General features: G+C 55.3%; 1 protein-coding gene across 7 annotated transcripts in view; it reads right to left on the minus strand.

Moving 5' to 3' along the window:
- The window catches only part of PLEKHA7 (pleckstrin homology domain containing A7), a 203292-nt gene that overhangs the window by 25256 nt on the left and 162305 nt on the right, over positions 1-15731 (minus strand). For 3 of the 7 annotated variants that reach the window (XM_084895462.1, XM_084895460.1, XM_084895465.1), the window contains 5 exons: positions 12588-13101; positions 11545-11631; positions 10833-10952; positions 8872-8925; positions 3082-3162 (listed from right to left, as the gene is read on the minus strand). In XM_084895462.1, coding sequence (XP_084751588.1) covers positions 3082-3162; positions 8872-8925; positions 10833-10952; positions 11545-11631; positions 12588-13101 — 856 coding nt within the window. The remainder of the gene's footprint in view (positions 1-3081; positions 3163-8871; positions 8926-10832; positions 10953-11544; positions 11632-12587; positions 13102-15731) is intronic. The other 4 variants (XM_084895461.1, XM_084895464.1, XM_084895459.1 and 1 more) reach the window with 3 other exon arrangements.

A 15731-nucleotide genomic window follows, 5' to 3' on the forward strand; every position in this document is an offset into this window, starting at 1 on the left:
GGAACGAGCAAATTCCCGGGACAACGGGAAGCCCGAGTTTCCGGAAGGGTCTGAGTAGCCCACCTCCCCAAGAGCAAGGTCAGCCTTCCCCACTCTAACTATCGGGAAGAGGACCTGGCCAAGGGAAGAAGGAACCTGGATAATTCCTGGTTGGGGTTTCCAATGGATCCTGAAATAACTGATGTTGGGCCGTGTTTGCATATTATCCCGTCCTCTCAAGACAGGAAGCCACAAAGCAATAAACAAAAATCAACCAAACTTATGGGCAGGTGGGATTTCACATTTCCCATCCCTCCCTGACCCCTACGAAGCTAAACCTAACTCTTTAGCCTATGTTTTCCTTTCCCTAAATCTCATTTCTTGCCAAAAGCTGTGTGTGTGGGTGGGGTGGGGTTGGAGGGGGGGGGGGGGAGACGTTTACACAGATGCCCTCCCCCATGGCCAAGCTATGGGTAGGAACTGCCAAGTTGAATGTGCCCCCGTAAGAATCTCCATTTTGCAGATCTGACCAGGGAAACCATGGCCAAGACAGGTGGTGGTGTGTCCCAGTGTGGATGGACAGACAGCTGCTGGGGACATGGCCCTCGCTTCCTGCCTACTCCATTGGGGGTTCCAGTAAGTTTGTGAATGTGAATCAGAAGCAGAAATAAATTGGCAAGCATTTCCCTCAGAACTCAAGCCCTGCTTCCTGGCACCGCCCCCCACCCCTCCCCCGCAAATCACCTCAGAGGTCCAACTGTCCTATACTCCTTTCTCCTTGACAACCATTATCAGCACAGGTCAAGGTCAAAGGAGAATGCCTTCTCCATCCATGCCTTGGCCTGAGGACTGAGTCTGGCTGCAGACCCCCACCCCCCAATCCCCAGGCTCCCTTTGGTCACAAGCAGAGGGCAGGGACCACTTATTTATCTCAGTCAGGTCAGCCCCGAACACAAGGCCTGGCTCTGAAGGGCACTCGGCAAAGGCTCCTTGCATGGCAAGGAAGCCAAAGGGAAATACTTGTGCGTCAGTGCTGTCGAGTTCCTGGGGGGGAAAAATGGATCTCCAGCCAAATTCTGCTCTTCAGACTGACAGGTTATGCATACATACACATATACACACAGTCACGGGACACACGGACTCCAGCAACAATCCACAAACAGGTGGCAGGGGAGAGGGAGGTGGTGGAGTTGATCCTGGTGAACCACAAATGGCTGGACTTCCCGGGCAGGACTTGGGCCTTTCAACTCAGGGGAACCCGGCAGGGGAAGCAGCAGAGCCTTCACTCTGCGCCTACCCTCCACGGGGCTGACACTCGGTTCATTTCCCAGGAAGAAATCATGTTCAGAGTGAGATATGCTGTGGGGACTTTTCCTCCCGGCAAAACTCTTCCCCGTTCATCACGAAAGCTTTTTACAGATGACATCTTTTCGATACTGAAATAGTGAGGCAGAGAATCTAATAGAGCGATGCCTCGTTTATCCAGCACCGCCAGGAATTGAGTGAGGGGTTGTACACAAAAAAGGACATTTTGAGAAAGCCGAGCCTTTTAATTTTTTGGGGGGTGGAAAGCTTACGAAAAGTATGTCCTTCACTGCCTTCACAGAAGGATGAATATATAGTCAACCTTTTATGGGGGGGACGAATCAATCATTAAAAAAAAATCAGGAATATAGAATTTCTTAGAAGCTACTGGCCCTTAATTAAGTGCTCCCAAATTTCTGTGACTTCATGTCCATTTTAGATGGACATGTAATGTTTCTTTTCTCTCTTGAGTTATTAGCAACTCCTTCTTTTCCAAGAAGGAGCCTTCCCTGGTCCCTTTTCAATGTGCTGCTCTTCGGGTGCTGTGAGATAGGAATTCGAACTCGGACCGAGTCTCTCGGGATTAGAAACTCAATGCAGGTGACATTCTTGCTGTCTTTCCCATCTCCCTGCCTCCGGCTGGGTTTGGGGCCCTTCCAGGGAGATGCTCCCACACCGTGTGTCTCCCACCACGAAGGGCCTTAATACAGCAGATGAAAGGCTCTGTCTCCCCTCACTAGGAGGAACTGACCTAATTAGGGTTGACTGTCAGGACTGGGACCCATTTTCTCTGCATCCTCAAAGCCCAGCCAGGGCCCCCCGCCACACTGAGGATATTCGGGGAAATGTTTGCCTCGGGAGTCTGTGATTGTAACAAAACAAGGCGAGAAGCCCTGAGTCGAGGCCACAGGTTGTGGAGCTGGGCTTTGTGATGGTGTTCACACAGCTCGGAGGCCCTTTCAGCTTCTGAATGTCGCTGTCCCGGAGCGCCGAGATTATTGTGAAATCCCCACAAGCAGTGTATGACATCTACTTTTCCTTTTAAAATTGTGCTTTGTGTTAGCGATGTTTCAATCCACCGACGACATCAAGCGTGGGCTGAAATCGTGCCTGCCTCTGAAAGGCTCTGCAGGGGACCCAGCCACCACCCCACCCCCTCCCTCACCTCCCAGGACACCTCTTCTCAGGGCTTAGGATGTTGAGGCGTGGCCTCTGATTCCTCCCTTGAAAGTGACAAAAGCTGGCCGTGTTCCAGGCATAACTTCTGCGTCAGTCAACGCGGGGGGTGGGAGGCCCTATCTTGTTCTAGTCCCGCTCCAGACATCAGCACTCTGCCCCGAGGAAGGGCCACCGCAATGCAGGTCTGAGGTGGAATCTGAGGCCACCCAGCTCCTCCAAGATGGCCCCGAACAACCGCTCCCTCCCAAGGCTCATGCTCAACTACCCAGGCCATGCCGGTCTCTGTCTAGGCCAGGCCTGGCGGTGGAGGCAGGTGAGGGAGGATGGGACATGACACAAGCTGGAAGCAAAGCTGACGAGCCTCAGGCCCCCACCCCCGCCCTCCTGTGGCAGCACAAAAGATGGAATCACAGGACAGTACGGATGGATGAGAGGCGCAGCCTGGTGCACCAGCCGGAATGCTGGCAGGAGCTTGACAGAAAGGAAAGAAACGGAAATGACTTGCAGGAAGCCTGGGGTGGTGAGGAGAGGCCCCGGTTAAGCACGTGATGATGGAATCGGCGCTGAGCCAGAAGCATGGAATGGCCCCGCCTGGAGACACGGGTCAGATCATCTTACGCGTCTCCTGGGCCGCCAGCCCTGTGCTGACTTCTTCAGCACTCTGTAAAGCACGTTGATCAAAGGTTCGTTATTTTTTATCTGTTCCAAACAGAAAGGCAAACACAACAAAACGTCACAGGTGAGATAACACGTGAAGGAACCAGAATTTGGGGGACTGGGTGAGGGGACCCTGAAGGAGCTGTGTTATGTGTGGTCCAGTGACTGACTGGCTTCCCAGCTGGCGGGCCTTCCTGGAGTTCCGTTCCCTCGTCTATAGTACTGGGGATGATGAGCTCTGCCTGAAGGACCTCCTTCACATGAGAGCCGAGTTCAGTGCCCACCTGATCCGGGGTTCTGCCACAGAAGGCAACAGGCAACTTTGCTTTCTTCTCCGTCCTCCCTCATCACAGATGGTCATTTAGAGCGGTGCCATCGTTAGTCCCGCAGACCCTCCTCCACGCTGTGCTGCCTCTGCATCAAAGTCACTATGTCTCACCCACCATCCCGATGCGTGCAGCCGCTCTGAGGGAGGACTGTCCTCACCGGCTCAGACAGTGGGTCTCAGCCCTGGCTGGAGCACTGGAATGACTCAGGAACTTGAACGGGTACTGGTGCCCAAGTCTCAGTCCAAAAGACTCGCATTGTAGCTGGTTTGGGGTGGGGCCTGGGCATTGGGGTGCTCGAAAGCCTTCCTGGGGGATTCTATGTGCAGCCAGGATTGGGAACGACTCCAAAAACAGTGGCTCTTAAACGTTCCGGAGCTTCAAAATCACCTGGGGGCGGGGGGGGGGGGTGCGGGGGGTTGTGAATACAGGGGTGGGTAAGAGTAGTTTACAGTCGTGAGTAAACTTCCATGTTACGAAAGCTAGAACCTGCCTATCTTTCTCCATACGTTCCCCATCCCTGTACACAGATCTGCTGGGCCCCACCCGCAGCGGCTCTCACCGAGCTGGAGCTGGTCTGGGGTGGGCCTCGGACTTCAGGATTTTGCATTTCCGGCCAATTCCCAGGTATTGCTGATACCACTGCTCTGGCATCACACTTCCAGAGCTGGTGCTTTGAAACAATACCCCTCAACCGTGGCTACACATTAGAAACACTGAGGGAGACTTTGTTTGTTTGCTTTAAAGAGCAATACCTTAGAGCCGCTGCAGTGGTCGGCAAACTCATTAGTCAATAGAGCCAAATATCAACAGAACAGCGATTGAAATTTCTTTTGAGAGCCAAAATTTTTAAATTCAAACTTCTTCTAATGCCACTTTTTCAAATTAGACTCACCCAGGCCGTGTTATAAGAGCCACACTCAAGAGCTGCATGTGGCTCAGGAGCCACCGTTTGCTGAGGGATGGGACCCAAGCAGTGACGCTCAATGGAAGGGCTCTCCGGGTGGTTCTGGTTCATGGCCAGAGTAAATAATCTCTTCTCCAGAACAACAGACCTCAGACTTCATATGCACAAGAAGTGCCCCAAAGCTCGATTCTTTAAAAAGACAGAATTCTGGGCACCATCTCCAGAGATTCTAATTCAGCCGAACCCCAGACCTGCAATGATTTATCAAGCTCCCACGGGGTCCTGCAGCAGGTGGTGTCCCAGGCCACACCGTGAGGAACTTTGCTCTGGACACTGACGGTGGGAACAGACCTGAACAGGGGAGCCCTGATCACAGGCTCCACTGTCAGGAAGGGCCTGGGGACCAGGCACCTGGAGCCACTGGTGACATGCCCCTCACCAGGGACAAGCGCCTTTCTGGCGCTGACTGCGACCTACTCTGCCTACAAAGGCATCAGCTGAGCAGCTGGCAGACACCCTCCCCTCTGCCCCCCCGCCCCGGCTGTGCTTCATGGCTGCGTAAAAACAGCTCAAGCTGTCGACAACAGGGAATCCCCACGCCCCTCTGCAGACCCAGCCGGGGTATAGGGCCTTGAGGGGCAGAACTTCAATGCCAGAAGTACAGTTCAGCGAATACACCTTTAGGGCAGGCGAAGTGCATGGTACTCGGAAGGAAGATGGCAGGTGTGCAGTGAGTCAGTGGGTTTGAATCCCAGCCGTGTGCCTGCAGAAAGTTACTTCTCTGATACGTGGGTTCCTGGTTGGCAAGGTGGGGATAATAACTCCTATGGCGTTGCTCAAGGAGGCCCAGAAGATTGAGATAAGAACACCAGGTGCCCAAACACTGCCAGGCAGAGACGGACGCCTAATCTATGGGAAGCCCTTTCCACCCTAGCACCGCCGGGTAAGGAGCCAGAGAAGTAAACATTTCCCCGAAGAACATTCAACAAAGTGTCTTCTAAGACCGTGGAGTGCACCTTCGTGGGATCGCTTGGCACCGTAGCAAGAATGCTCATTTCAGAAAGAAAAAACTCCACGTTCCCACCCCTTGATTCTGGAAGCTGATGGGGGGATGATGGGCTCTGGATCCTTAAGGCAGAGATGAGGGGGGCTGTAGGCCAACCTCCTTCCTCTCCCTAAAAAACCCAGGGGGGACCTCTCACAAGCCGGTGACAGTAGGGACTGTGCCTGTCTGATCTCCATGCCCGGGCCCATTCAATTGTGTCCACAGAGGCCCTCAACTCAGGGGCCCCTGCTGGACTCAGTGTCCACCCCTTTAGTCTAGCACGCCACAGAATCTCAGGGTGCTCCTGACCCCGCCGCTCTCCCACCCAGTGCTCCTCCGGCCCCAGCTGCACCGAGGTGGGGAGTTCACCGTGAGCAGAGGTGGCCCTTTGAGAAAAGTCTTTCTTCTACTAAACAGAAACCCGTCTACTTAGAGCTACTCTCCACTTGTCCTAACTCCCCCTTAGGGCCACAGGAGGCAGCTGGTAATATTTCTCTATGTCTCCCCTCGTCTGACCTAACCTCTGACCATTCTGCCCGGGAGCTGTGCTAGCCGCTGTGTTTCTTGCTTCTGCCCAGCTCGCCCTCCCTGAGGGACCTCTCCTTCACTCTGAGGGGAGGCGAGGCCGGGAGGAAATGAACCTGGATGTGCAGATGGCTACCTCCCCCGGCCATGTGGAGGCAGCCTGCACACTAAGGGAGGTAGACCAGCGACAACATGGTGTAAGCCCCGGGAATGTAACGTATGTTCCCTTTTCAGCTTGGTAGGTTGATATGGGTTGCAGACACTTGCAAATGAAAGCATCCCACGTATACACTCCTCAGCCATGGTTTGCAGGTCCTCAGCACCTCTCCTTTGATTCCAGCCCTTCCCTCGTCTGGGAACCCTGTACTCCAGCGGGGTCAGAGCAGAGCAGGCCGGCTGCCTCCCTGATATGGGCACCCCGGCCCTTGGAGGCAGGCCTAGGTGGCTCCTGCCTTCTCTCAGCCACGCCAGACGGGTGACTCACACGCAGCACACACACACACACACACACACACACACACACACACACACATCCCTCCCCTGCCAGCATCTCTTCCCACACAGGCTTCTGGCCCATTGACCGGGGGACTAGTTCTCCAAGAGGAGCCAGCAAATTGAGCAATATCCACGAGACCAGGGAAGCCCGGGCATCAACACAGCTGTTGCCCATGACGAACAGCGACAACTTCCAACTGCTAATGTTCTGGGCACACACAGCTCCCAGCCAGTGACACGCCCCAAGGACACACCTTGCCTCCATCACATCAAACCCAGTTCCTGGCACAATGACCCCCAGTTCGGTTCCATAAAACACTGAACGCCTCCAGGTGCAAGGTGGTAGACGGAGACTTTTAGGGAAGTATGGGAGGAAAGGGGATTAAGAGCATGAGCTCCAGAGTCAGAGCAACACATAAATACTGACTCCCCAGTACCTGCTCACGTGGCTTTGAGACAGTCATTTCTCTCTCAGAGCTCCAGTCTATACGAAATAATCCACCCCCCTCTCTCCCAGAGAGGCTCACAAACTGAATCAGAGCAAAGCACAACGGCCGGCACGCATGACACCCTGAATTGCCTTTCAGCTTCTCTTGCGAGTCAGGACACCCAGGGCCTCCTGGCTCTGCTCTGCTATCCTGTGCCTTGGTTTCCCTCTCTCTAGACTCCCTTTGACGGCAATCCTACAGTCTGGGCTGGATCTTTACTCCAGGACAACTGTGCGTTTCGGCTCTCTGCCACAAACAGGAGTCAGAAGATGGCCACTCCCAGGCTTCTGGCCCAGGCACCTCATTAAGTTCCTCTCGCCCTGTGCACCGAGCGTGGCGAAGAGTGTCTCACACACACCCGTGTGGCTGCCGGGCTGAGCCTCTGCCCGGGCCGAGGACGTGGATGCTCAACGAACCCTTCTGTGCCGACGGCGAGGCCCCAGAAGAGAGATGAGAAGACACAGCGACATGGTGGCTGGCATCAGGAGGGCCGGGGACCAGGGATGTGGGGGCACAGGTGGCAGATGGAGGTCAGGTGGGGGTGGTGGAAGGACTCTGCTCCGTCCCATCAGGACCTGGGAGCACGGGCTGGGCTGCGTGGTTAGCCCACACCCACGCCTGAGCACTCTGCACCCTGAGGCCTTACTGCCACACTTAGAATCCTCGTTCACGCCACGTGCACTAGGAAATGCCCTGGTTTTGAGAGAACCCTGTTTTGCTCGTGTCCAAAAACAAAGTCAGACTTCCATTCACTGCACCTTCCTTCCGGAAGCTTGAGACAGAAGCATGAAGGAGCCACCTCCACTTCCTGAGGCCACGGCCACACCACCCTCCCCGGCTCTCCTGGGCTCCCTCCACCCCCTTCCCTTTCATCTCAGCCAACCCAACTATTCTGGCTCTTCCAGGCTCCACCCACAAGCCACCTCCTCCGTGAGCCTTCCCAGCACGGCAGCCCATGGAGAGCCTCACTACCTCCGCTCTGAGCACTGGGCCACATCTTTGTACATTAGTCTGTTATTTGGGGATGCTTTCTTTCCCCAACCCAGACAGCCTCGGTTTTACGCTTGCACCTCCCTTCTCCAGAGCAGAGTACACAGCAAGTGCTCACTAGATACAGAAGTCCATTAGCTGATTTCTAAACAGCGTGCCATAGAGTCTGAGGATCGTAGTCCACTTCTACAAGGCTGGATGACAATCCCCGTTAAAAATCTCTCAAGCCAGGTACCCCGGAGACTGGAGGAGGCATGCCCCATGGCTGTCACCTGGGTGCCCTCCCACAGCCCTCGCCTGCCTCTCATGCCTGAAGTTAATTAAAGGTCATGGTCCTTTCGCCTGTTTCATGACTCAGACATAGGAAGTGCTGTCACCGTGGGAGCTTTCAGAGGGGCTAGCCCGGTGAATGTCACAGCATCAGCCGCCAGGCAGGACTCTCGGTGCCACGGCTTCCTCGGGCTCCCTGTGCCATGGAGGCTGATTGGAGCCCAGAGTTTTATCACCAGTGAGGGTCTCCTAAGTGGGGGTGGGAGAGACGGCACCCCTCAGAGCCACTAATTCCACATGGAACCGTCTCCCCAGCAGCGAACAACCCGCCGGCCTACTTGGGGCCAAAAGCACACACCAGGAGCTTCTCTGAACCAAACTCAGCCCTACCCCACGGCAGGCTCTGAGGAAGCAGCCGGTGGTTATTGAGAGGGACCTTTGGGTTCTGACCAAGGACAGGAAGAGATCCGAATCTCGTGGCCTCATTTGGTAAGACAGACACCTCACCGCAGAATTCACAAGAAACTAAGCGCTGAATCTGAGGCTGTGAGAAATAAAACGCCTCTGATTAGACAGCAGCCGCCTCCCTTTGGGATCCAGATTTGATCAGACCTGCCCTGTCTTTGGCTTGGGCTTGGCTACAATGGAGCGGACGTGCTCAGTCAGGTGAGTGTCCAGGGGGCGCGAACCCCTGATGTGGCTCACCTTTAGGTCCAGGTATTCCAGGTCTTTCTTCAGCTGGAGGTAGGTATCATCGGCCTTCAAAGGAAGCACAGAGAACCCAGTTACGAACAGCAAGGGTTTCCGTAACTCAGGGCTTCGTGAACGATTGACACTGCACAGTGTCGGGGACGGGGACCACAGCAGACCAACACTTCCCGGGCCACAGAGGAAGCACAAACGTCTCGGTGCAGCTTGGAGCCCGCTCTCAGCAGGGTGGATCTTGCAGGTCGCTGTGGGGAAAGCCAGCTTGTCCCCTCATCAGCTGAGGGGGCGGTTTGATGGCAAGGAGGGGGATGGCACACATCCCACCAGAAGGCTAGGACAGCAATGCCACGGAGGTGGAGGTGATCTCCTGAGACAACTACAGAGGTCCACCTGGGAGAGGACACGCCACAAATGTTGTCATCAAACCTTTGCACCGAGTTATTCACATGCATGAAGCAAAGTGACCCAGGACTGGAATGGGTAAATGCCTGGAAGAGATGGCCCAGGGATGTCCCCTTTTGACCTTGGCTTTCAGAATAATAAACACCAGTAGACACTGGAAGTTTCCTGGACGTTCTGGCTTCCTTGCTCAGCGTGGCGCCAGAGTGGCCACGTCAGGAGCTACCTGAGGAAGGGCGAGTGTCAGACCTATCGGCTCGCACGGATGTGCCCGCAACCAAGGCACTCTCCATGAGTGCTGAGTTCTTCAGCATCATTCCCAGGAAGAGTGAGGACAAGGAAAAGACTGCTCTCCTAGGACTTGTGCTTCCCATGCAAAGGTCACGGATGCTAACTGTGAGGCCGAGAGGTTTCAAACGCAGCCCAGGCACTTTCTCAGCCGACGAAGAGGCCTCCAGCAAGCCGAGGCGAGCATGGCTGGGCAGACGGCCCATTTACAGCTCTGACGTAAAACGCGCACACACAAACGAACAACGCGACACATTCAGGCAGCGCTTTTAAGCGTGAGAAGGACTGAAGGACCATCGCCAGGGACACTAATGAGCAAGATCTTATTGCTGCCCCTACACTGTCTCCCTCCCCTTCCCCAGGTCCTTAATCAGCCCAGTCCCTCCACACTTCCTTCTTTTTTATTGTTGGTCTCTATCCACTTTCCACAGCAGTAAGAAGCACAGAGCAATGCTATTAAGTCATTAATAAGTTAATGTTATTATAATGAATGTTATTAAACAAACACCCGCATTCTCAACTTAGGGTTTTTGTAAGTGTTCCCTTGCTTTCCTTCTCGCAAGCACATTTCCTGAGTCCCTCAGGTCCCACTAAAACAGGACAAGGAAGGAGGGCAACGGAATTGTCGCCTTCTATCTTCTGCCGATATCTGTGCAACTCAGACCAGTCCCGTCTGCACCGCCACCTTCTTTAAGCTGCTCCAGATGCTGGGAGGGCAACTGCCTGGACACTGTGCAGGCCGGACCTGGGCTTTGGATGCTTAGCCGGGCAAGTGACTTCCCTTCTTGATCCCCTGCCTGCTGCGTGCTAACCATTCCTGCCTACCTACCCTCTCCTGGGTCCCTGTGAGGCTTGCCAGGCTAAGAGGCGTGAGGCTGCTTGGTCCATCGGCTGGGCACTCTGCCTTCTACCTCCAGGCCAGCACCCACCTTCAGGCACCCAGGAGCAACCACGGCGGTAACAAGGACGACAGCCAGCACAGCCCCTCGGACATGGCCACACACCAGCCTGCCGGTCACCACTCACAGCCAGAGAAGCCACAGGTCAGGGCCCTCACCCCACATGCAGCCTCCTCCCCGGGGCCCGCGCACGAGCCCCACCACCTTGGCGCGGCGTCCAGCAGTCACATCCAGAAGCAAACAGGCAGGAAACGAGGGAGAGAGCCAGACAGCAGCAAGAACAGACCAGAGCATGGCACGAGGGGACATGGGCCAGCACGTCACTCCCTTGCCTCCGGGCTGGCCCACGGCCCGGGGTCCTGGGTTGCTGACCTGGCAGGTGGGAAAGGCCAGCTGGTGCTGCAGTAAGTGGCCCACAGCGAAGTCTCGCACACTGGCCAGCTTGGCCTGGTGCCGCCGTAACCGGGTGAGAAGCAGCGAGAGCTCCTCCAGCTGCAGGTGTGCAGACACATCACGAGGAAATTAGCCACCGCAGGAGCGCGCCGCTATAATTACTCTTCGCCCCGTGCTGGGACAGCACTGATGTGACACCATTAGGCAATTACTGCATTAATTCTGTCATTAGGACAAATAAAGGCACTGGCGGGAAAGGGGCTGCGGGAAGTGCTTTCTTTTTTTTTTTTTTTTTTTTTTCCAGAAAACAGCAGCCAGCAGCGGCCCTCACCCAGACTCACACTTCGGAGATGGTTAACTAATCAAAGCAAAGACCAGCAGAGGCGCTAACGAGAGGAGAGCCGGTGGCTGGCTGGAAAACGCTGTCCCAAAGAGAAGAGCCCACAGCTCTCTTCCACTTCCCCAAACTCTTCATCGGATCCGGGAAGGACCCAAGGCTGGCGGCGTGACCCTGAGCAAGTAACCGACTTCTCTGAGCATCCGTTTCCTCATCTCTACATTGGGGGCTGATAACTGCCCTGCAGACTGCTTTGGACTGGCTCGGGGGGAGGAATCAGACGAGATTAACCCTTTGCAGGCTGCTCTGAATCATTCGCCTGGGGGTGGGGTGGGGGGATGAAGCCCCGCTTACCGATTTTCCGTGTAAACTGGGAGCGCTGACAGTGTGGGTCATGTAACCCATGGAGGGCATGGAGCGCCGGTCCACGTGCGAGGAGTTCTGCAGGTGGGGAGAGAAGAAGTCACACTGAGGGGCCAGCAAGGGGGCGGGGCTGGGGCCAGAACTTCTGCCACTCACTTCCCAGAGCAGCCTGCTTCAGGCACGTCACCTCTCTGAGCCTCCCTCTTCATCTGTACAATGGGGATGGTTATGGCAGTGACAGACTGTGAAAGCCCCTCGATGACTTAACACTTAATCCGATTATACACTAGAGGCCCAGTGCACGCAATTTGTGCAAGAGGAGGCCTTCCTTCCCCCAACTGCCGGCACCGGCTCCCCTCTGGCACTCGGGACCCGGGCTTCCCTCTCAGCCCCTGCTTTGTCCAGAAGGACATCTGGCCTAATTAACATATTACCCTTTTATTATTATTATAGTTGATTAAACCGAACATGGACAGCTTTTCCTGCCTTCCAAGCTGCAAGGAAGCAGGTTTCTAGTTGTCTGGCCCCAGGCAAGTTTACTCATTTCTTTCTTTTTAAAAAAAAATATATATTTTATTGATTTTTCACAGAGAGGAAGAAAGAGGGATAGAGAGCTAGAAACATTGATGAGAGAGAAACATTGACCAGTTGCCTCCTTCACACCCCCTACCTGGGGATGTGCTCGCAACCAAGGTACATGCCCTTGACTGAAATCGAACCTGGGACCTTTCAGTCCATAGGCTGATGCTCCATCCACTGAGCCAAACTGGTTTCGGCATGTTACTCATTTCTTAATGCCTCAGAGTACTCATCAGTGAAACAGGCTTAATAACAGCACCAACCTCTTTGGGCTGTTGTAAAAATTAAAGTAACTAAGTAACTCCTTTAACCCTGCACCCTGACACCCAAAATTACTGCGTACGTGTGACCTGTCATTACTGCCAATTGCTCAGATGTGTGTTCACACCACGTGAGGCTCCTGGTGCCCTGATGCTGGTCCCCCCAGCCGCCCGGCAGGGACCCCAGAGCCTCACCTTGGTGGTGTGGCCCCAGGTCTTCCTGGGAGAAGTGCCCAGCGAGATGTCCACGCTCCTCCTCTGGTCCGGCGGCCTCACGGTGACCCTCTCCGCGGGCGTGTGCGGCCGCCGGGGCGGGAAGGCCCGCGGGGGGCCGGGGGGAGGGATGTCGGAGGGAGACGGAGGCACGGAGATGGAGCGGGGCACCTCCAGCATGCTCCTGCTGCGGCCCTGCTCGGGGAACTCCGGGGAGATGGGCGCCGTGGGGCTGCCGTGCCGGAACTGCTGGCGCTGCTGCCACTCGTACAGCTGCCACACGGTGCCGTCGCGGTGTGCCCGGCGCTCCTCACTCGACATCTTCAGGTGGCTGGCTCGGTCCTGCGCGTACTTGTAGTCGCTCGGCAGGTTGCGGGGAGGAGGCGAGGAGCTCCCCGAGGGGTGGCGGGTGCTCCTGGGAAGCGTCTGGTAGCTTTCCGGGAAGGACAGGGGCTGGCTGGGCCCGTGGCGAGGAAGGGTCTGGTCCTGGGGGAGGCTGAGGAGGAAGGAGGACAGGTGAGAGGATGCCGGGGTCTGCAGGCATCTGCACACACAGCTAAGTAAAGGTGCAAGGGGCCAGGCCGCTGAGCGAGCCCTGTAAGAACCCCACAGAGGACCATCAAAGCGGACAAGCCAGGACTTCCGTCTCTTGACAAAGGACTGCAGAGCCACTTCCCCTGTCAGCCTCGGCGTGTCAACCTGCTACCAGGCCGGCCTGGCCACCCCACGCCCATCACGTCAAGGAAGGGACTCTGCCTTCTCCTCTCCCACTTGACCCCCGTCAGCTCTTCCGAGACGCTGCCTCTGTGCGGTGTCGCCACTCCAAGTCCTGCAGGGTCTCAACAGATGTGGCTGAGGTCGGTCCATTTCTTCTACTATTCTAGTCTCCATACCGACTGACGAACCCCTGTGCCCCAAGACAACATTGAGACCTTCCTTACTAGTTTCCACGCAGTGTGCAGTCAAGTGTTTAGATCCAGTCACTGCCATGCTCCAGAAACTTCAATGGCCTCTCACTGTCCATGAAATCTAAACCCCTTCTCCTGACCCCAACCAACTTGGCAGCCCTGCTGTCTTCTCACCGCTCCTCCTACTGGGACCAGGACTGAGCTGGGGCAAGCCGGGCATCTCTGGCCCAACAGGCCAGGAGGCCCCCGCTCCGATGTGGCCCTGTAATTCCTGGAGCCCAAGACTCAGACCTCCCCACTAATCCCGCCCAGCCTCCTACACCCCTGGGCAACATGTGGAAAAGGCAGAGGCCGTCGGACTGGGGTTGAGTCCTGGCTCTGGCATCCCCTGGTGACATGACCCTAGGGAGCTTGCACACTGCTCTGAGGCTCAGCTTCCTGACCTGGATCATGAGGACAGAATTACCTGCCTCATAAGCTGTTCTGAAGGGTCCACGGGAGAATGCAGGCTCCTTGCCTGATGCACAGAAGGCCCTTCACGAGCAGGTGCTCCCTTCCCAGCTATCCTCATTCTCATATTGTTCTCTCCCCCCGCCCCGCCCCCCGCCCCCCCCCCCCCCCCGCATGGGCTCCCCGAGCCCCGTGCACCCTAACTCACTCATTCTCCAGGACACTACCCGTCCACAGCGGCCTCGGCAATGCCGCAGCCCTCGGGCTCTTGCTCTGCTCTGACGTGGTGACTGGACAGTCGGTAACTGTTCTGAGGTCCTTGTCATACTTGCAAGACATCTCTTTCCCAGCCCACGGTCTGAAAAAGTCTTCATGCATAAACAGCCCTTTAAAGAATACGCCGGCACACAAAAGCCAGATACGATTGTGAAAACTACAACCAACCTGCCACCTTATTTTGCGAAACAAAAATTCAGCAAAGGGCCAAGTGTAGCGATGCATTCAGCCTTAAAAGTCAAACCGGAGAGGCGACATGTTGTCCAAAGCGAGCGGGTGTTGGAATCAGACAGGCCTGGGTTGGAGTCCTGACCCTGCCTTTATCCACCAACTTTACCCAACACACCTCTTTTACACGAGCAAGACGTGGTGTGGCAGCATCAGCACCACCAGGCAGTCAGACAGGCAGGTTACCAGGTCCCACCCAAACCTGCCAAGTCAGAAGCTCTGGGGGTGGGGCCTAGCCACTTGTGCTTTAACAAGGCCTGAGGTGGCTAACTTTATAATTGTTCTAAAACCATTCTAGTTGTTTTAAAACTCATCTCACTTCATCTCTTCCTGACAATATGTCTTCGGGTGTCACGTATACCCTCACTTTCCTCACTATAAAGTGGGAACACGAAGAACCGTTCAATGGATTGTTGTGAGGATTAGAAACAGCTGTCATGCGCCGGGCCAGTGTGCTCAGTGGCTGAGCAATGACCCATGCACTAAAAGGTCGCTGGTTAGGGCTTGATGGCAGGTAGGGGGCGTGAAGGAGGCAGCCGATCAATGTTAAATTTTTTCTCCAATTAATGTTTCTTCCTCTCTCTCTCTCTCCTTCCCTCTCTCTCCAAAATCAACAAAAACAGGTTTTAAACAGAAATAGCTGTCATTCAAAAATGGTAGCTTTCCTCTCCCTTTTCATCATTACCTTTGCAATTACAAGAGGTAATAAGACCTCTTCAACCCAGATTTGTCTAGTGTCTGTGTAGCTTGTCTCCTTGCCACTAGGTGGCAGGGTTTGCTGCTGATTTCCCAGCGTCAGAGGGGACCCTGTCTCAGGAAGGGGCAGTGCCTGAATCCTCTAACAGCGGTGATGACAGTGGCACAAACCAGGCTGGGCTCCCCCTGGGGAGCTTATGACTTTACTAACCACTGTTCACTCTGCCTGGAGCAAAATGCAAAGTATACAAAGCATGTCCTACCTGTGCTCCCACACCCCTTCAGAGTGGCTCTGCAGCCCACCGGTGCCTACCTATGTGTCCCACGGTCAGAGACCCCACTGGGCAGTGCCCAAAGCCCTCAGCTTGTCCTCTACCCTGTCACTCCCTACCTTCCACCCCTGGCGCTGGCCCTGTAGAGGCAACCCCAAAGACCCCAGTGCCATGGCGAGCCCTGGTTCCAAAGGAAGGACCAGGAGGTAGACAGGGCTGTAAGATGGCATAAAGGTCACCCTGGGAGCAGCTTTGTTCTGACAGCAGACCCATCTGCTGGCCCCCAACTCCAGCCT

Source organism: Pipistrellus hanaki (assembly GCF_964339955.1).
Source record: "Pipistrellus hanaki genome assembly, chromosome: 9".
Classification (NCBI taxonomy): Eukaryota; Metazoa; Chordata; class Mammalia; order Chiroptera; family Vespertilionidae; genus Pipistrellus; species Pipistrellus hanaki.